Below are 21,847 nucleotides of genomic sequence, written 5' to 3' on the forward strand. Positions count from 1 at the left end.
AACTATTTAATAGCTATTGTACCTAGTTAAAATAAATACAAAGTTGCCAGTAAAATAAATATAAATGCTAAAATAGCTACAATATAATTATTCGTTATATTGTAGTTATATTAGGGTTTATTTTACAGGTAAGTATTTAGCTTTAAATAGGATTAATTTATTTAATAAGAAATAATTTATTAAATTATATTTAACTTAGGGGGGTGTTAGGGTTAGGGTTAGGGTTAGCTTTAGGGGTTAATAACTTTATTATAGTAGCGGCGAGGTCCGGTCGGCAGATTAGGGGTTAATACTTGAAGTTAAGTGGCGGCGATGTTAGGGAGGGCAGATTAGGGGTTATTACTATTTATTATAGGGTTTGCGAGGCGGGAGTGAGGCAGTTTAGGGGTTAATACATTTATTATAGTGGCAGCGAGGTCCAGTCGGCAGATTAGGGGTTAATAAGTGTAGGTAAGGTAGCGGGGATGTTGGGGGGGGCAGATTAGGGGTTAATAAATATAATGTAGGTGTCGGCGATGTTAGGGGCAGCAGATTAGGGGTTCGTAGGGATAATGTAGGTGGTGGTGGTGTCCGGTCGGCAGATTAGGGGTTAAAAATATTTATTAGAGTGGCGGCGATGTGGGGGGCCTCAGTTTAGGGGTACATAGGTAGTTTATGGGTTTTAGTGTACTTTAGAGCACAGTAGTTAAGAGCTTTATAAACCGGCGTTAGCCCATAAAGCTCTTAACTCCTGACTTTTTTCTGCGGCTGGTGTCTTGTCGGTAGAGGCTCTACCGCTCACTTCAGCCAAGACTCTAAATACTGGCATTAGGAAGATCCCATTGAAAAGATAGGATACGCAATTGGCGTAAGGGGATCTGCGGTATGGAAAAGTTGTGGCTGGAAAGTGAGCGTTCGACCCTTTCCTGACTGACTCTAAATACCAGGACCCCTTAACGCTGCTTTTGACGGCTAACGCAGAACTCTAAATCTAGGCGAGAGTAAATAATGTCTCTTTAAAGTATGATGAAGCTGCACATCTATGGCTAGTGGAATCAAATCACACACAATTAGAAGTATTCTGAGACCAGGATAACATTTAAAAAATGTAAAACCTGAAAAATATGGTAAAAGCGCTAAAAGTTAATTTTTATATAGCAGTGGTACATAAACACAAATCCTATTAAGGTCCAGATTACAAGTGGAGCACAAAATATCGCTTTCATGAAAGAGATATTTGCGCTCCACTGTGTAATACCAGGGCAAGCTAATGTGCGCTGGTATTACAAGTTCACAGCATTGTGCTCAGGAGAGTGTGCCTACATAGGCTCCAATGGGACGCATCAGAACTTCAGTACATCGAAGGGGGTAAGTAGCGCAGCGATTTTAAATATATTTGTATTATATTATATACATTTATGTTTATGTGTTAATATTAGGGATGGACGAATGTTTCTAAAAATTCAAAATTTAAAACTAATTTTGATACATTTGTTCGTTCGAATCGAATTTCAAATGTTTATATAACATTCTAACATTCTATTTTTGAATTTTCGTTTTTGAATTTTTCAATAAAATTTGAAAATATTTGCTTGAATAATAGAATGTTTAGCTATGTATTCATTCAATTTCGAAATGTAATATTCGAATTTGAATGTGACATTCAAATTCGAAATAGTATTTCTAGTCTACAACTGTGTTTAATATATGTAATATTCGAATTTGAATGCTACATTCAAATTCGAATGTCACATTCGAATTTGAAATAGTATTTCTAGTCTAATACTGTGTTTTAAATGTAATATTCAAATTCGAATGTGATATTCAATTTGAATGTGATATTCGATTCAAATGTGACATTCAAATTCAAAATAAAGTTTCTAGTCTACAATTGTGTTTTATAAATGTAATATTCAAATTCAAATGTGACATTCAAAAACTGTAAATAACATTCGAAAATCTAATTTTTAAGAATATTCGTTCTTATCAACATTCTATTATGTAAATCGAATTTCTACAATAACATTCATTCTAACATTCAAATTCGAATATAAACATATTCGCCCATCCCTAGTTAATATGTGTATATACACATATTAACACACACACACACACACACACATACATATATATATATATATATATATATATATATATATATATATATATATATATATATAAATATATATATATATATATATATATATATATATATATATATATATATATATATATATATATATATAATGGTATTGAACTTGGGTACAATTAATTTAAACAAAACAATGATATCAAACTTGTAAGAGACAAGACAACATTTTACAAACATATACAGGAGGAATTAAGGGCCCTATTCCTGTGGGAATTTACAATCTAGAGGGGTAGGAGCTTGAGAAACAAGAGGTGAGGACTGCAAGATTGAGAAAGATGTTAATGAAGAGTTAGATGAGGGAAATATTAGGTAAGTGAAGTTAATTTATTACTGATTTCGGTGGTAGGGTGGTAGGCTTCTCTGAACAAAAAAGTCTTCAGGGAGCATTTAAAGGAAGAAAGATAAGGGCAAAGCCTGAAAGCACAAGGGGGAGAGACCTAGAGGGTAGGTGCTGCACAACAGAAGTCCTGCAGTCTAGCATGGGAAGAGGGGATATTCGCAGATGCATGGAGCAGGTCATTGTTGGATCTTAGTGGGCGGATTGGAGTATACTTGTTGATTAGAGAGGATAGGTAGTGGGGAGTGGCATTGGTGAGAACTTTGTATGTAAGGGTGATAATTTTTTATTTGATTCTGCTGTTAATGAAGGGACTCGCAGAGAGGTGCAGCAGATACAGAGCAACGGGAAAGGTAGATTAGCCTGGCAGAGGTATTTAAGATGGATTGAAGAAAGAAGAGGTGGGAAAGAGGAAGGCCAGTAAGTAGGTTATTGCAGTAGTCAAGTCAGGAAAGAACAAGCGAGTGGATTATTTGCTTTGTGGTGTTAGCGCTCAGAAAAGTGCAATGAGGAGATGTTGATGCCGTCTACAGGGATGAGGAGATGTTGATGCCGTCGACAGGGATAGAAAAGTCAGAAGTCGGTGCAGAGCTTAAGGTGGGTATTTGAAATAGCTCTGTCTTGGATATGCTAATCTTTAGGTGGTGAGAGGCCATCCCGGAAGAAAAACTAGATAAGCAGTTGCTGACATGAGAAAGGACATAAGGAGAGAGAGCAGGGGTGGATAGGTAGATCTGGGTGTCATCAGCATAGAGGTGGTATTTGAAGCCATACCTGTTGATAAGTTTACCCAGTGAAGAAGTATAAATGGAGAAGTGTAGAGGACCCAGAACAGATCCATGAAGTACTCCAACAGACAGAGGCATTGGAGAGGGAGAGTCACCAGCAAATGACACAGAAATAGACCTGTGAGAAAGATAATAGTGAATCTAAGAAATTAAAGAAGAGTGTCACAGAGACCAAAAGAGCTAAGGGTCTGTAGGAGGAGGGTGTGGTCAACTGTGTCAAAGGTAGCTGAGAGGTCCAGTAAGATAAGTATAGAGTAGGGGCCATTACTTTTAGCAGAAAGAAGATTCTTAGTAACCTTGGTGGTCTCAGTTGAGTGTTTGGTGGACGGAAAGGGGTTTAGGTGATTGTAAACTAGTTTTTGAGTAGTTTTGATGTTATAAGAAGCAGTGATATGGGGTGGTAGCTTTCAGGAGAATTAGGGTCAAGGGAGCGTTTTTTGAGTTTTGGAGTGACCTTTGCATGTTTGAAAGAAGATGAAAATGAACCTGTAAAGAGAGATAGGTTGAAGATGTGAGGGTGGAAGACAGGGAGGGTAGTAGATGGGAAGGGATAGGGTCGAGCGGGCAGGTAGTGAGGTGTGAGGAACATAGTAATGAAGAAACTTCATTTACAGTGTCTGGATAGAAGATGCAGAGGGTGGCAGAGGAAGTAAATGGACCTGTTGTTGTAAGATTGCAGGTTGGTGTTGGGATGTTGCTTCGGATAGTACGTGTTTTGTTTAAAAAGTAGTCTGCTAGGTCTTGAGCACTAAAGACAGAATTGGGGTGGATCAGGTGGGTAAAATAGAGAGTTAAAGGTGGAGAAGAGTCATTTAGGGTTTGAGGAAAGAGTAGATATGAGCAAAGAGAAGTAGGTTTGTTTGGCTAAGTGAAGGGCAGAAGAGTATGAACGAAGAATAAAATTATAGTGAATGACGTCAGTTCAGAGTGAGTTTCCCTCCTGACATGCTCAGCAGTAAGGGAGCATTTTTGCAAATAGCGTGTTTGCTGAGAGTGCCAGGGCTGTAACTGATGGCGTGATGTTTTGTGCAGTTGGGGAGGGGCAAGTGTGTGTAGTGCAGAGGAGAAAGTTTTGTTATAGTGGGCTGTAGCAAGATCAGGGTAGGTTATAGTGGAAGTGTGAAGGAGGAGATCTTGAATGATTTTTGGAAATTGGAGCTGATCCACAACATATAGATTTCTACAGGTGCGGGGACGGGATGGAGAATAGGGTTAAACTGTAGCATTAATATTATAGATGACCAGGTGATGGTCTGAAATCATAATAGGGTGGCAGGTGAGGTCAGAAATAGAGCAGAGTTAGGAAAATACCAGGTTGATTGGAGTGTCCATCATGGTGAGTAGGGAATAGGGTGGATTGTGAGAGAACGAAGAAGGATGTGAGTGAAAGAAGTTTAGAGGCAGCAGGGGCAGACGGGTTGTCAATGGGAATGTTAAAGTCCCCAAGAATTAGGATTGGTATATATGTAGAGAGAAAGTGAGGAAGCCAGGTGGCAAAGTTGTCAAGGAACTGGGAGTTCGGTCCAGGAGGACGATAGATGACTGCCACTCTGAGGGAGAGGGGGGAGAACAGGCGAATACAGTGGACTTCAAAGGAGAAGAAGGAGAGAGATGGGATTGGAGGAAGAGACTAATACGTGCAGGAGGGGGATAGCAGGATTCCAACACCACTGCCACGTTTCTCACCTGCCTTCGGAGTATGGCTAAAGTAGAGACCACCATATGTGAGTGCAGCAATGGAAATGGTGTCAGAAGAAGATAGCCAGGTAATTGCTAAATGGATGAAAGCATTTGATATCAACAGGTCATGAATGGTTGTAAATTTGTTGCAGACAGAACGAGAGTTCCATAGTGTGCAAGCAGTGTGTGCGTATGGGATGCATTGGATGGAAATGAGGTTATGTGTGTTGCTTTTATTAAAGTTTCCATAAGGAGTGCGTGATTGGGTAATGGTGGGAATGAGGGTGGGTCCAGGATTTGGAGAGATGTCCCCTCATGCTAATAGCAGCAAGATGGAAAGTAAGAGTAGGTGAGAATGAGATTTATAGCAGTGGGGGTATTTCTGTGAAGAAGTGCAGTTTAGTTACCAATTTTAAAATAGAGAGTAATTCATGAGAGCTAAGGTATGAAGAAGAAAGGAGAAAAGGACCTATAAAAACTGCTTATGGAGAAGGGTAAGGTATAAGCATGTGAGCATGCCTGTGGAATAGGCATGAAGACTATTAAAAGGAAAAGCAATCCTGAAAACATCCCAAAATATTAAGTGCAAAAACTGTGTTTGCAATGAAAATATTTTTTGCTTGCCTCAAATCTTCTTCAAATCTTGTTCAATTCTTGTATAATTCTTAGTGCTGTCACTTAGACAGATGAGAGCTTAGAGAGATGGGGGCATATCTATCACTGCTCCTTAACCTGTCCTCCTGCTCTGAGCAGGCGGACAGACATCGCCGCAATTCAACCCGATAGAGTACGTTCAGGTTGATTGACAACCCCTCACAAGAGCTGCTGGTGCAATACTGAATACAGAGAGCATATTGCTCTCCGCATTCAGCGAGATCTGTCGGACCTGATCCGCACTGTCGGATCAGGTCCGACAGATCTTTGTTAAATAGGCCCATGGAATGCTCTGCAAATGTTTAGACCCCAGCAAATGCTCTGCCCTAGCTGGTCTTAAATTTATAAGGCTACTACAGACAGCTGAGTTTACTAAATTAATTAATTGGAGACAGGGAGATAAGTGACACTGAGGTGAGAAAAATAAGAACGTTAGCAATAACAGAGGGATAGATTCAAGAAAGACAAATTGGGAGGGGATTAATTAAGCAAAGTTAAAGAATAGATAGATGCACATGTTGGGAAAGGATTTGAACAGGTCAGGAATGAACAGTGGTTTATATGGGAGACATACCAGAGGTTAAAGCAGTGTAAGGGAATCAGGAATAAACAGTGGTTTATATGGGAGACATACCAGAGGTTAAAGCAGTGTAAGGGAATCAGGAATAAACAGTGGTTTATATGGGAGAAATACCAGAGGTTAAAGCAGTGTAAGGGAATCAGGAATAAACAGTGGTTTATATGGGAGACATACCAGAGGTTAAAGCAGTGTAAGGGAATCAGGAATAAACAGTGGTTTATATGGGAGACATACCAGAGGTTAAAGCAGTGTAAGGGAATCAGGAATAAACAGTGGTTTATATGGGAGACATACCAGAGGTTAAAGCAGTGTAAGGGAATCAGGAATAAACAGTGGTTTATATGGGAGAAATACCAGAGGTTAAAGCAGTGTAAGGGAATCAGGAATAAACAGTGGTTTATATGGGAGAAATACCAGAGGTTAAAGCAGTGTAAGGGAATCAGGAATAAACAGTGGTTTATATGGGAGACATACTAGAGGTTAAAGCAGTGTAAGGGAATCAGGAATAAACAGTGGTTTATATGGGAGACATACCAGAGGTTAAAGCAGTGTAAGGGTATCAGGAATAAACAGTTTTTTATATGGGAGACATACCAGAGGTTAAAGCAGTGTAAGGGTATCAGGAATAAACAGTTTTTTATATGGGAGACATACCAGAGGTTAAAGCAGTGTAAGGGTATCAGGAATAAACAGTGGTTTATATGGGAGACATACCAGAGGTTAAAGCAGTGTAAGGGAATCAGGAATAAACAGTGGTTTATATGGGAGACATACCAGAGGTTAAAGCAGTGTAAGGGAATCAGGAATAAACAGTGGTTTATATGGGAGACATACCAGAGGTTAAAGCAGTGTAAGGGAAACAGGAATAAACAGTGGTTTATATGGGAGACATACCAAAAGCATATACATACTGTATATATTTACAGGGAACACACAGTTCCCATAAACCGCAATGTAAATGAGCCCCACTCCCACCAACTTTAGCCCCAAAAGTGCAGTAATTTTATTAAAAAATAAAGATGCTTCTATTTTTGGGGCACATTTCTAAAATTAACCAATGATCACTTGTAATGGCTTATTAATTATTGGGCGCTATGCGATAATTTAGCAAAATCCACTTATAATCTAGCCCATAGTGTTGAAAAGTTAAACTCAAATAAGCATACAAAATAAAAATGTGTATAACTGTTAAAAGGTTAATCCATTTAGGGCTAGAATAATATCAGTGAAAGCAATATTTTCACTCCACTTTGTAATACCAGTGCATGCAAATGTCCTCTTCTGAGCATGGGGAAGAAAGCCTGTGGAAACGGCTGTTTGTAGCCGAGAAACATGTCACTTTGTTTTTATTAAAGTATTTGTTGTTTTTTAAAGTATTTGGTTTTGTCACATCCTGGGATTCACCCTCCTTGCTGGGGCAGTGTTTATACTTAGGGGCCGATTTAACAAATGTCTGTCCGACATGATCTGCTCAGCGCATCATGTCCAACAGACATCACTGAAGGCTGACAGCATATGCTGTAAGCATTTAGCATTGCATAAGACGTTCTGGTAAACTGCTTGTGCAATGCCACCCCTGCAGATTCACGGCCAATCGGCTGCTAGCAGGGGGTGTCAGTCAACCCAATCATATCTGCTCGGGTTGATTGCTGTCCGCCGCTCAGAGCAGGCGGACGATTTAAGGACCGCTGCTTCTTAACTCCTGTTTCTGGCAAGCCTGAAGGCTCCTGTGGAAACAAGGGGAATAGGGGCCATTTGGTCCTTGTTAAATCGGCCCCAAAGTCACTTCCTAACCTAAGGGTCCTTTTCTGGACAGACTTTAGCTACCCCATGACAAGAGCAGCTGTATTTTTTGGAGTATTAATGGTGCTATTGTGGGCAAAATCATGGAAGCTAACAAGCTCAGCTGTGTTTGACTTGGTACAATTGGGATTGTTTTGATAAAAATAAAATAAAAAAAATTCAATATCAAACTAGAATTTTGGAAAGATTGGAACCAACTGTGGCAGAAAAGGTGCCTTTGAAGTTCTGTATAGCTTTTAACTACTATTCTTGTTCCTAAGAAAATACAAATATTATTTGTGGTGGAGGTGGTGAGAAAATATAAAAGAAACGAAGAACAATAGAGTACAATAAACATCAAAGGTATTTTTCTTCAGATTTGATATAAGATAAAGTAATCAGAATGTAGGCCACAGGCTTTAAAGTTGTTGATTTGTTTTTATTGCTTGAGAAATGATGAGAAAGAGTTTAAAAGAAAATGACACACCTACAGTGTAAGTAACTTATCAAATAACAATCATAGCTTCTTCTATACTCAAAGCAATTTGATAATACACTATCATTCTCTTTAAACAACAGACATAGGGGCATAATTATCAAGCACCGTATGGAGCCTGATGCCCCATAACCTGTCCGCCTGCTCTGAGGCAGTGGACAGAAATCAACCTGATCAAATACGATTGGGTTGATTGACACCCCCTGCTAGCGGCCAATTGGTCTAAAGACCACTGCTCCATAACTTGTCCGCCTCCTCTGAGGCCGCAGACAGAAATCAACCTGATCGGGTTAATTGACAACCCCTGATAGCGAATCTGCAGAGGACAGCATTGCACCAGCAGTTCACAAGAACTGCTGGTGCAATGATAAATGCCAACAGCGTATCATCCCGAGTGAGTTTGGATGTTCAGACTCCACCCCCTCTGATGTGACAGACAGTTTAAGAAACGGACCACTGATTCTAAACTTACGGCAAGCAGGCTTGCATGATAAGTTGAGCCCAATATGTACATATTAGATTCTACAGAAAATGATAATACTTTGTAAGATACTATGGAGACTAATTAAGACTATGGGGTAAATTATGGGAAACAACTTTCTTTAATTTAAGAAGTGAAAAAAGTTTGTGTACATGTATCTTGATATGGATCATTATGGATCAAGCCTTATGCATTTTTTGTTGTTAATTAAAAAACAGTTGCAATAAATTAGCATGGCTCCTAATTTATTTGTATGAATACATACCCCCCAACTGTCCCGATGTTCGCAGGACAGTCCCGATTTTAGGGGTCTGTCCCGCTATCCCGGGTTGCTAGCCATCTGTCCCACATTGCCCCATGCATTGAAAAAATAATTTTTTTAATTCTATTAGGCACATATTTAGAAGCAGCCGGCTTTTCTCTCCCAGAGTTATATACCTGTTAGATTCCTTGTGGAAAAGTAATGGTGTGTGGGTTAAGCAGGAGTAGGTAGGCTGTATACCCTCTGACCTCAGGTAAAGATGACCTCTAACCCTTGGTAGTGATGACGTCTACCCCTGGTGATAATACTAGCATGCCTTTAGTTTTATATGATGAGCAGTGCTAACACCAGGGTAACGAACAGTGGCAGCCTCAGACTGCCAGCTAATGTGCTTGCCAACCCCATGACCCCACACAATGAGTTACAGATACCCATATATGATGTAGTGTGTGTGTGTGTGTGTGTGTCTATCCGTATCTATAAGTGTGTGTATCTGCATGTATAAGTGTAAGCTATGTAGTGTGTGTGTGTGTATCTGCATGTATAAGTGTATGCTATGTAGTGTGTGTGTGTGCATCTGCATGTATAAGTGTAAGCTATGTAGTGTGTGTGTATCTGCATGTATAAGTGTATGCTATGTAGTGTGTGTGTGTATCTGCATGTATAAGTGTATGCTATGTAGTGTGTGTGTGTGTGTGTATCTGCCTGTATAAGTGTATGATATGTAGTGTGTGTCTACGTGTGTAATTGTATGCAATGTAGTGTGTATGTATCTGCATGTGTAAGTGTATGCTATGTAGTGTGAGTGTGTATCTGCATGTGTAAGTGTATACTATGTAGTGTGTGTGTGCATATCTGCATGTGTAAGTGTATGCTATGTAGTGTGTGTGTATCTGCATGTGTAAGTATATGCTATGTAGTGTGTGTGTATCTGCATGTGCAAGTGTATGCTATGTAGTGTGTGTGTCTGCATGTGGAAGTGTATGCTATGTTGTGTGTGTGTATCTGCATGTGTAAGTGTATGCTATGTAGTGTGTGTGTATGTGCATGTGTAAGTGTATGCTATGTAGTGTGTGTGTATCTGCATGTGTAAGTGTATGGTATGTAGAGTGTGTGTATCTGCATGTGTAAGTGTATGGTATGTAGTGTGTGTGCATCTGCATGTGTAAGTGTATGCTATGTAGTGTGTGTGTATCTGCATGTGTAAGTTTATACTATGTAGTGTGTGTGTGCGTATCTGCATGTGTAAGTGTATGCTATGTAGTGTGTATGTATCTGCATGTGCAAGTGTATGCTATGTAGTGTGTGTGTGTGTGTCTGCATGTGTAAGTGTATGCTATGTAGTGTGTGTGTATCTGCATTAGGGATTGGCGAATGTTTCGCAACATTCGAAAAACGGCACAAATTTTAACACATTCGTTCGTTCGAATCGAATTTCGAATGTTTACATAACATTCTAACATTCGATTTTCGAATGTTCGGTTTCGAATTTTACGATTACATTCGAAAATATTCTTTTCGAAAAATTTGAATTTAGATTGTAATAGTATTTCTAATGCTTTTTCTTTAAATGTAATATTCGAATTATGCAATATTCTTTTCGAAAAATTTGAATTTAGATTGTAATAGTATTTCTAATGCTTTTTCTTTAAATGTAATATTCAAATTATGCAATACGTGTATTCGAATTCGAAAAATTCGAATTTAGATTGTAATAGTATTTCTAATGCTTTTTCTTTAAATGTAATATTCGAATTATGCAATATTCGAATTCGAAAAATTCGAATTTATATTCGAATTAGAAAAATTCGAATTTATATGTTTGTAATATTATTTCTAATGCTTTCTTTAAATGTAATATTCGAATTATGCAATATTCTAGATGGAAACATTCGAAATGATATATTTGTATCTATTATGTATCAATTTACTAGATTCCCGCCCTACCACATGAACTATTGAACTTCTGAATAGTATTTGTTAAATAGAATGTTAAATTCGAAATTTCGAATGTGGACATTCGATATAATTATAAACATTCGAATTCGAAAGTGACATTCGAAAACTGTAAATAACATTCGATTTTCGAATTTTTAAGAATATTCGTTCTTATCGACATTCGGATTTAGAATTCGAATTTCGGTAATAACATTCGTTCTACATTCGAAATTCGAAAATGTACACATTCGCCCATCCCTAATCTGCATGTGTAAGTGTATGCTATTTAGTGTGTTTGTATGTGCATGTGTAAGTGTATGCTATGTAGTGTGTGTGTCTGCATGTGTAAGTGTATGCTATGTTGTGTTTGTATCTGCATGTGTAAGTGTATGCTATGTAGTGTGTGTGTCTGCATGTGTAATTGTATGCTATGTAGTGTGTGTGTATGTGCATGTGTAAGTGTATGCTATGTAGTGTGTGTGTATGTGCATGTGTAAGTGTATGCTATGTAGTGTGTTACTATGCATTTTTGCTAACTTTAAAGGCCAGAGTCTAGAATATAAATGCGGAAAGCAGAGAGCAGTTTTAAAGAATCTATTATTAAATGTCCAATTAAGATAAAAATATTTAGCACTGTCTCTGCAAAGGTTAATTAAATACAGAGCTCACATAGCTATTCCAATGGTTTGAGCTTATGTTTGATTTGCTGCCTAAGAGTATTAAAAGATATGACTTTATTTAGAATTTTATTTATATTACTTTGGTCTTATGATTTTTTTTAAGCCCTGCCCTGCTCCTGCACACCACATTTAAAAAAAATTCCGCGGTGGGGGAGGGGGTGTCCCTCTTTTCAATTTTAAAATGTTGGGAGGTTTGTGAATACATGTTGTAGACCAAAGGATAACAACAATATATATATATATATATATATATATATATATATATATATAAATATATATACTTACAATAATAAATATATATTTATTTATTTATATATTATAATTTTCTAAAAGGGCATTATATTTTTTTTATTTAAAATAATGTAGCTTTTTTTTTTTTTAATGAAAACAGCTCCAATAAGCAGTTTTTTGGGGTTAAAGTTAGTGGGAATGGGTTGTTAGAAAAAAAACAGACATCACTGAATGCGGAGAGTGTATTCAGCATTGCACCAGCAGCTCTTACGGACCTTGATAAACAGGCTCCTAAGTGTACATAAATATATATGTAAATTACTATATTCAAATATATTTATTTGTTAATACGTGTATATACACATATTAACACATAAATATATATCTATATAGTCATGTACATATTTATTTAAAAATATGCTGCCATCGCTGCACTACTTACCCCTTCGCTGCGCAATGTCAAAGACGGCATCAGAACGAGGCTCCCATTGGAACCAATGAAAGCGCGCTCTCATGAGCGCAATGCTTCCTAAAAATGCGAATGCGAGCTTGTGTTCACATTGTGCTTTACTCGATATACCAGCGCACATTAGTGTGCCCTGGTATTACTCAGTGGATTGCTAATATTGCTTGCACGCAAGTGATATTTAGAATGCCACTAGAAATTTAGCCCATAATATTATAATTATAATATACCTGCATATTAAAAAAAGGAAAAATTGTTTTCTTTAATGCTACAATTGCTTTCAATCACCTAAATTACCAGTTTTGCACTAAAGAGGGTGCGAAAATAAAGCCAAAAAAGTTGCGTTATTTCACTCTCCATAGCACTGCCATTATGAGTTACTGAAAAGCCTCCTTCTGCTGTGTGTTATGGTAAGTTAAGCTCCATACCGCACAGAAGCCGAGGGCTGTTTTTACGTGCTTGTGCACGCTTTCCCCCATAGAAATCAATGATTGCATCAGCCAATAGGATTTTTTCTACCTTAATTCCGATTGGCTGATAGAATTCTATCAGCCAATCAGAATCTAAGGGACGCCATCTTGGATGAGGTCACTTAAAGGAACCGTCATTCAGTAAGAAGACTCTGGATGAAGAGGATGCTCCGCATCGGATGTCTTGAAGATGGAGCTGCTCCGCTTAGGGGTAATAGGTAGTTTAGGGTGTTAGTGTACTTTTTAGCACTTTAGTTATGAGTTTTATGCTACCGCGTTGTAACATAAAACTCATAACTACTGACTTTAAAATGCAGTAGGAATCTTGACAGGATAGGGTGTACCGCTCACTTTTTGGCCTCCCAGGACAGACTCGTAATACCAGCGCTATGAAAGTCCCATAGAAAAAAGACTTTACGTAAGTCGTTTTGCGGTAAGGCCAAAAAAGTGTGCGGTGTCCCTAAACCTGCAAGACTCATAATACCAGCAGTAGTAAAAAAGCAGCGTTAGCACCTGTTAACGCTTCTTTTTAGCTTACCGCAAAACTTGTAATCTAGCCAGCTGTTTGTAAATTATTTCAGTGAGAAAAATAAAATTTGTGAAAAAGTGAACTTTTTTTTTTATTTGATTGATTGCATTTGGCGGTGAAATGGTTGCATGAAATATACCAAAACGGGCCTAGATCAATACTTTGGGTTTCCTACTAAAAAATATATATATATACATGTCAAGGGATAATCAGGGATACTTGACAGATATCAGTGATCCAATGTAACTATCGCTAATTTTGAAAACAAATGGTTTGGAAATAGCAAAGTGATACTTGTATTTATTGCCCTATAACTTGCAAAAAAAGCAAAGAACATGTAAACATAGGGTATTTCTAAACTCAGGACAAAATTTAGAAACTATTTTTGCATGGTTGCTTTTTGGTGGTTGTAGATGTGTAACAGATTTTGGGGGTCAAATTTAGAAAAAGTGTGTTTTTTTCAATTTTTTCCTCATATTTTATAATTTTTTTTATAGTAAATTATAAGATATGATGAAAATAATGGTATCTTTAGGAAGTCCATTTAAAGGTGAGAAAAACAGTGTATAATATGTGTGGGTACAGTAAATGAGTAAGAGGAAAATTACAGCTAAATACAAAGACTGCATAAATGTAAAAATAGCCCTGGTCCTTCAGGGAAAGAAATTGAAAAATTGCCTTGTCCTTAAGGGGTTAAGGGCTATTGGTAGTTTATTTTTGGGGGGCTTTTATTATTTTTTTATTATTATTTTAGGGCTATTAGATTAAGTGTAATTTTTTTTTTCATTATTTTGTTTATTATTTTTTGTAATCTTAGTATCTTTTATTTTTCATAATTTAGTGCTTATTTTTTTGTAATGTAAATTTTTTTGTAGGATTAGTTTATTTAAATTTGTAATTTAGGATTTTTAATTGGTAGTTTTTTTATTCTATTATAATAATAAGGTTAGGTTAATTTATAGTTTAATGTTAGTTTTATTTTTATTTCACAGGTTAGTTTTTATTTATCTAAATATAGTTATAATGTAATTTTAATTTAAAGTTAGGGGGGTGTTAAGTTTAGGGGTTAATATTTTAATTTAGTGTTTTGCGATGTGGGGGGGCAGAGGTTTAAGGGTTAATAGGTTTATTTAGTGGCGGCAATGTGGGAGGGCGGAGGTTTAGGGGTTAATAGGTTTATTATAGTGGATAGCTACTGGTGTCAGATGGTGGTTTGGATCGTGTCAGTATAAAGCACACATTTTAGCCGGAATGCACTACCTGTAATACCGGCTCTATGAATATCCCACACTCAAACGTCATTTTTTTGAGTGCGGAATGAACGTTGCGTTAAAGGCTAAAATGCTTGCGGTATAGGTATACTGCCGCAACTCGTAATATGCATTCCTGGGAATTCCACGTGCAATGGCCAATTTTTCAGTGGTATAGCTGTACCGCAAAACTCCTAATCTAGATGGATGTGTTTTATAGCATCTAAGGGCTAGATTACAAGTGAGTTGCTATCTTTACTGGTAAAGAGGTACATTTGTCTCTTTAACAGTGAATATTAAATAACAAGCCATTACAAGTGGTTGGTTAATGCTACCATGAGTTCACTTTTACACTTAGTGCTAGAAATCATTATAGAGATCAGATCTCTGGTTAATGAAAAAATGTTGCCTCAATTGCCCCCCCCCCAAAAAAAAAGAGGACTGAAAAGTACCATAAAATAAAAATATGAGCATGTTTATTTAAAAAAAAAAAAATGCACAAAGCTGTTATAAGGGGTTAAAGTGAGGGGATGTGATACTGAAAGTGCCTTTACATGGATGTCAATGGGGGACTGTATTTTCTCTATAAATACAGTTGTATGCAAAAGTTTAGGCACCCCTGACAATTTCCATGATTTTAATTTATAAATAATTGGGTGTTTGGATCAGCAATTTCATTTTGATCTGTCAAATAACTGAAGGACACAGTAATATTTCAGTAGTGAAATGAGGTTTATTTAATTAACAGAAAATGTGCAATATGCATCCAAACGAAATTAGACAGGGCATACATTTGGGCACCCTTGTCATTTTGTTGATTTGAATACCTGTAACTACCTAGCACTGATTCATTGGAACACACAATTGGTTTGGTGAGCCCATTAAGCCTTGAACTTCATAGGCAGGTGCATCCAATCATGAAAAAAGGTATTTAAGGTGGCCAATAGCAAGTTGTTGTTCTCTTTGACTCTCCTCTGAAGAGTGGAAACATGGGGGCCTCAAAACAACTTTCAAATGACCTGAAAACAAAGATTGTTCAACATTATGGTTAAGGGTAAGGCTACAAAAAGCTATTGCAGAGATTTAAGCTGTCAGTGTCCACTGTGAGGAACATAGTGAGAAAATGGAAGACCACAGGCACAGTTCTTGTTAAGGCCAGAAGTGGCAGGCCAAGTAAAATATCGGAGCGATAAAGGCAAAGTATGGTGAGAATGGTCAAAAACAGCCCACAGACCACCTCCAATGACCTACAACATCATCTTGCTGCAGATGGTGTCACTGTGCATAGTTCAACAATTCAGCGCACTTTGCACAAGGAGAAGCTGTATGAAAATCATGGAAATTGTCAGGGGTGGCTAAACTTTTCTATACAACTGTATATATGTATATGCTTATATACATATATATTTATGTGTTTATATGTATATATATACTCATATAAACACATAAATATATATGTATATAAGCATATACATATATATATTTATTTATTGCTGCACAATTTGTCCCTTGCTCTGTGCTAGGTGGTTTGCCGTGTCTGTCAGCAATAAAACAAGGCTCCCATTGAAGTCTATGGAAGCGTGCTCGTGTTCACATTGAGTCGCACTTATAATACCAGTGCACATTTCCATGTACTGGTATTTCTGAGTGGAGCACAAATATTGCGCTCGTGTGAACATGACATTGCGCTCCACTCATAATCTAGCCCTAAAGGTAGAACTGTAGTTTAATTGATAAGGATTTGTGAGGCAGCTGCATTTTCAGATGTGTTTGATTGATTAGCAATTTGAGACAACATGGCTACCTAATCTGAAAAAAATTGCAAGCTCATATTGTTTCTTGCAACAATTAAAGTGTGTCAGGAAGTGTTGCATATATGATAAAATACCTGTACTTTGGCCATTACATGCAATTCTGACTATGGGGTATCATTTTTACACATGTATTAAATAACACTCTATATTTTACCTCACACATATACATGTAGATTGAGCAACTAAGGGATCCATTAGTTTAGAAGTTTCATGCAAAGTATCTTCTAATACATACAATTAATGGGAGGGCTTGCTGGGGTTTTGCACAGCACTAACTTCACCAATACTTTACCAATGAGGAATTGGCTACCATTATTACAACCAACCGAAAACACTTTACTAGTAACTATGAACAAGATAGATAGTGATATTTGATGCTACATGTATTATTTTATACAGCAGGTTTGTCTTTTCAAAACAGCTATTGTTTGAAACTGGAACTTAAAAGCTTGCCTATTATTGCAATGTTCACTTAAAAGTTTTACTGTTCTGATGTATAGCACAATTGTAAGGTATGAAAGATACAAAAGATACGTAAAGCGTGTGTTTATTATGTACTATTTATATTTCACAATATATGTTTTATTTGTCCTGAGGCTTGGTAATATAATATCAGCATAACAGAACATAAAAATATGCAAATAGCCAAGATATGACAGAGGCCACAGCTGATAAAATATAAAATATAAAACTTATGTTTTATGTAAAAGTTATTTAAAGACTGATTGATTGGATTAGAGTAACGGTGTCAATTTTTTCTAGTAAAGCACAGCTGAAGTGCAAAACCTCTCAATTGCCAGGTTTTCCAATGGAATAGAATGACCATGAATCTGGAAACCCCATGACCTTGTAACAACTTTGGAGGATGCTACAGATGTTAGGTTGGATACAAATGTATTCCCTGTGCATGCCTATAACTTGCCAGAAAAAAAAACTAACATATCTGCTAACCTTTCAAAATAATAACCCTCATCTCAGAGAATTGTCAGCACTCTTACCAGAATTATAATCATATTGCTATTAGTTTCTGGCAGCTAAATAAGTCCAAGTGCCTCCCCCTCTGCAACACCTGCTACACTATTAACCTCAAAGCAACAAGGCCAGCCATCAGCGAAAGATACTCTTCATTTTAATATTTGCTGTATTCTGGTTTATTCATTGTTTTGTCAATCCTGAGTGGTTAACCAGGAATGCAGATGGTCAGTGTCAATATTAAAACATAGCTAAATTTGAGATAATTGTGTAAGGTAAATTGCTACTGGGGGAGTTAGATTTTGTTTCAGTGGGGGTAACCACAATGTGTTTTATGTATAAGGGTAATTGCTGTGGGGTGGGTTATGCTGATTGTGTTTAGCAGATAAAAGATGCTGTTTAGGGGCCGGTCAGCTGATTATTGAGGTCAAGTCACATGGTCAATCACACTGTGACAAGGTTGTTGCTACAGTTATTGTAGTAGGGGTAAGCTCTGTGCAGAGGATAACTTATTTATCATTTTTGCACTTTAGCAGTTCCTAACTGTCTACATGCTGGTGTAAGAAGTTTAAATCAGCTATTGAGATGTGTTGTGGCAAAGGAGTTTGGGGCAGCATTGCAGCCCCGTATTATACATATTACGAGAAAATCATAGAATGCTGCCATTATTACACTGTAGTGGAAGTCACTATTTCTTTGGTGCTGTCACAATGTCAAAGTTGATGCATTATTGTGCTGCTGAAGTCTGAGTGCTCGTAAGCTGCTATTGATAGTGATAGGACTGTCAAACCTGTCTGATTTATTATTGCTTGTGGCTACCTTTTGATTTTACAGCAGGTTGTTATAGTCTCTGAACAAGCTCAGTGCATGACATGTATGCAATTAGCCCTTCCCTAATCATTGTATGTCAAATTGCACTCATTTGCAATATTGAGCACATATCATATTGTATCATAATATTGTATTTGAACACATATCATATTGTATCATAATATTGTATTTGAACACATATCATATTGTATCATAATATTGTATTTGAACACATATCATATTGTATCATAATATTGTATTTGAACACATATCATATTGTATCATAATATTGTATTTGAACACATATCATAGTTCAAAAGTATGATTTGTTCACTCTTTTGACATATTTATAAATTAGTAAATGATTGTGTTTTTTTAAATAAGAACTAAGCAAGCTCAAAAACTGAAAAAAAAAAATAATTTCAAAACAATTCATGTAAAAACATTGCAAAAATACTTGTGGATTAGAATAGGGTTGGTTATTGTAAAGTGATTTCCAAGCAAGTAGATTTTTTTTCTAATATATTGAAATGGCCCAGAAATTAATAATGTTTTATCGTACATATTTACTCTGAGTAAATAATATTCAGGTGTGTTTATCAAGCTTGTTTCATCATGGGATAATCAAAATTAAACACAGTGTAAAGGCCAATACAATATACTTACTTTCTTTTCAACATCCCTATACAGCAATGGGTTGCAAATGATGTAAACATGAACTAACCTGAGATTCAAGTTCAGCGATGGTCTTCTCATATCGACTGTTATCCTTAACATGTTTGGCCTTCTTTTCAGTTAAGTTTTGGATTTGTTGCTCAAGTTGCCTATTGGATTCTTCCAATTTAGATACTTTTTCAAGATATGCAGCTAGACGGTCATTTAAATTAATCAAGGCATTCTTCTGACTTGGACAATAGAGGCCTCCATTGTGCATCCCATTTTCATACCTCAGTCTGCTTCCTACTTCACGGAATCTTCGTGTCTTGGCATAACAAGCACTTAACTCATTAGTAAATGACATGCTGAGGGCAAGGAAATGAGAAAATCAAGGAGAGATTTTTTAGTTAAGTCCTACAATACTAGGGCATTGTGACTATCTAACGTCTGATTACAAAGCTCCCATAGTAACACAACATTACTACACCTTATTGCTTAACTTCCAATGCATATTATTGGCTCAGCAAGTGAACCATGTCAGCAAGCTCAGATTTCACTCACCTTGAGATCAGCATTGCATTTTCCCTGTTTGTTTTTCCTGCTTTGCCTTAAGGGATCAGCAGGTCTGCAGTGGGAAATTTAGTCTGGCTAGAAATACTTGCTGGGGACGTCAAACATTCTTTGGATGCCTGTAGTAAAGAGTACTTTGTATAAAAAGATCAATAAGAGAAACCAACAACGCATTGTGGTTAACAAGGCTGATATTAATTAAAAGGAAGACAGTAAAACACGTCGTTCTTACTGTGTGCACTGAAGGCAGGTTTTTGTTGATTTTGGATCACAAGACAGAAAATAATAAAAAGGTTTTTTGTTTTTTTTTATTATGCTATGTACTGAGTAATTACCATTTAACTGATCAGCTATCCTGCTCATTATTTCACTATTATAACTTGTGATAGAATCTGTGAGAACTACTGTAGTACTTGCAGAGTTACTGAAACAAATCCAGAATAGCTGCAAGATTGTTCTTAACCATCAGTTTTATTTTTGCTTGAAGAAAAAGTGTCTTACTGAGATAAACATATAAGAAAAACAGCTAGAGCAAGACTTGTGACGAGATGGTTTGAGACATAAAATGCACAGTAGTATGTGCATAGCGCAGCCTTTCAACTGAGATGGTAGAAGTCAAATTAATGAATATACTGCAAAAAGACCTGTTTTTCCCCCCATTTGTGTTGCATCTCTATTGCCACCTGTGAGGCAATTTGCCTGATGATGTTATTAATATACTAAATCAGGGATGGCCAACTGGCTTCACGAGGGCCTCATGCAGTCTTCTGCACTAGACTTTGTAGCCCCTGGGAAAAAGCAGAACTAAAATGTGAGCCATAGTTTTTGTGCCCCCTGGAAAAAACAGGAACATCCCAGACACTAAGTTATAAGTAAATACATGTATTATATTCCTTCCTTGAATGGCAAATAACAGGTTAAATTAAATAGAAGTCTCAAATACAGCAGGTGGTAAAGTGATGTCTAATAGAAAGCTCTTCTGCACAAGCTTTTATACCTTCATATCACATATACACCAAATACTACAAATTTCTAGAATAATCTCTTATATTCAACTATATTGTGTGTATACATCAGCCATATTGGGTGTATATACATCAGCCACATTGTGTGTATATACATCAGCCACATTGTGTGCATATTCATCAGCCATATTGTGTGTATATACATCAGCCATATTGTGTACATACATCATCCATAATATACATCAGACATATTGTGCATATACATCAACCATATTGTACATATACATCAGCCATACTGTCTATATACATCAGCCATATTGTGTATATACATCAGCCATATTGTGTATATACATCAGCCATATCGTGTGTATACATCAGCCACATTTTATATATACATCAGCCATATTGTGTGTATATATCAGCCATACTGTGTATATACATAAGCCATATTGTGTATATACATCAGCCATAGTGTGCATAATATACATCAGACATATTGTGCATATACATCAACCATATTGTTTATATACATCAGACATATTGTGCATAAAGATCAGACATATTGTGTATATACATCAACTATATTGTGTATATACATCAGACATATTGTGCATATACATCAACCATATTGTACATATACATCAGCCATACTGTGTAAATACATCAGTCATATTGTGTATATACATCAGCCATATTGTGTATATACATCAGCCATATCGTGTGTATACATCAGCCACATTTTATATATACATCAGCCATATTGTGTATATATATCAGCCATACTGTGTATATACATCAGCCATATTGTGTATATACATCAGCCATATTGTATATACATCAGCCATATTGTGTATATATATCAGCCATACTGTGTATATACATCAGCCATATTGTGCATATACATCAGCCATATTGTATATACTTCAGCCATATTGTGTATATACATCTGCCATACTGTGTATATACATCAGCCATATTGTGTATATACATCAGCCATATTGTGTATATACATCAGCTATATTGTGTAAATACATCAGACATATTGTGTATATACATCAGCCATATTGTGCATATACATCAGCTATATTGTGTATATACATCAGCCCTATTGTGTATATACATCAGCCATAGTGTGCATAATATACATCCGACATATTGTATATATACATAAGCTACATTGTGTATATACAGCAGCCATATTGTTTGTGTATATACATCAGTCATATTGTGCATATACAGCAGCCATATTGTGTATATACATCAGCCATATTGTGTATATACATCAGCCATATTGTGTTTATACA

The 21,847-nt window shown here is 36.6% G+C and overlaps 1 protein-coding gene across 1 annotated transcript in view; it reads right to left on the minus strand.

Annotated features, from left to right (window-relative positions):
* LOC128641577 (keratin, type I cytoskeletal 12-like) overlaps positions 1–19,615 on the minus strand; it is a 105,315-nt gene extending 85,700 nt beyond the window's left edge. The window contains exons 1-2 of the mRNA XM_053694119.1: positions 19,570–19,615; positions 19,076–19,373 (exon numbers count right to left, since the gene is read on the minus strand). Coding sequence (XP_053550094.1) covers positions 19,076–19,373; positions 19,570–19,583 — 312 coding nt within the window. The 5' untranslated portion in view covers positions 19,584–19,615. The remainder of the gene's footprint in view (positions 1–19,075; positions 19,374–19,569) is intronic.
* Between the last annotated feature and the right edge of the window lie 2,232 nt (positions 19,616–21,847).

Source organism: Bombina bombina, chromosome 1 (assembly GCF_027579735.1).
Source record: "Bombina bombina isolate aBomBom1 chromosome 1, aBomBom1.pri, whole genome shotgun sequence".
NCBI classification, from domain to species: Eukaryota; Metazoa; Chordata; class Amphibia; order Anura; family Bombinatoridae; genus Bombina; species Bombina bombina.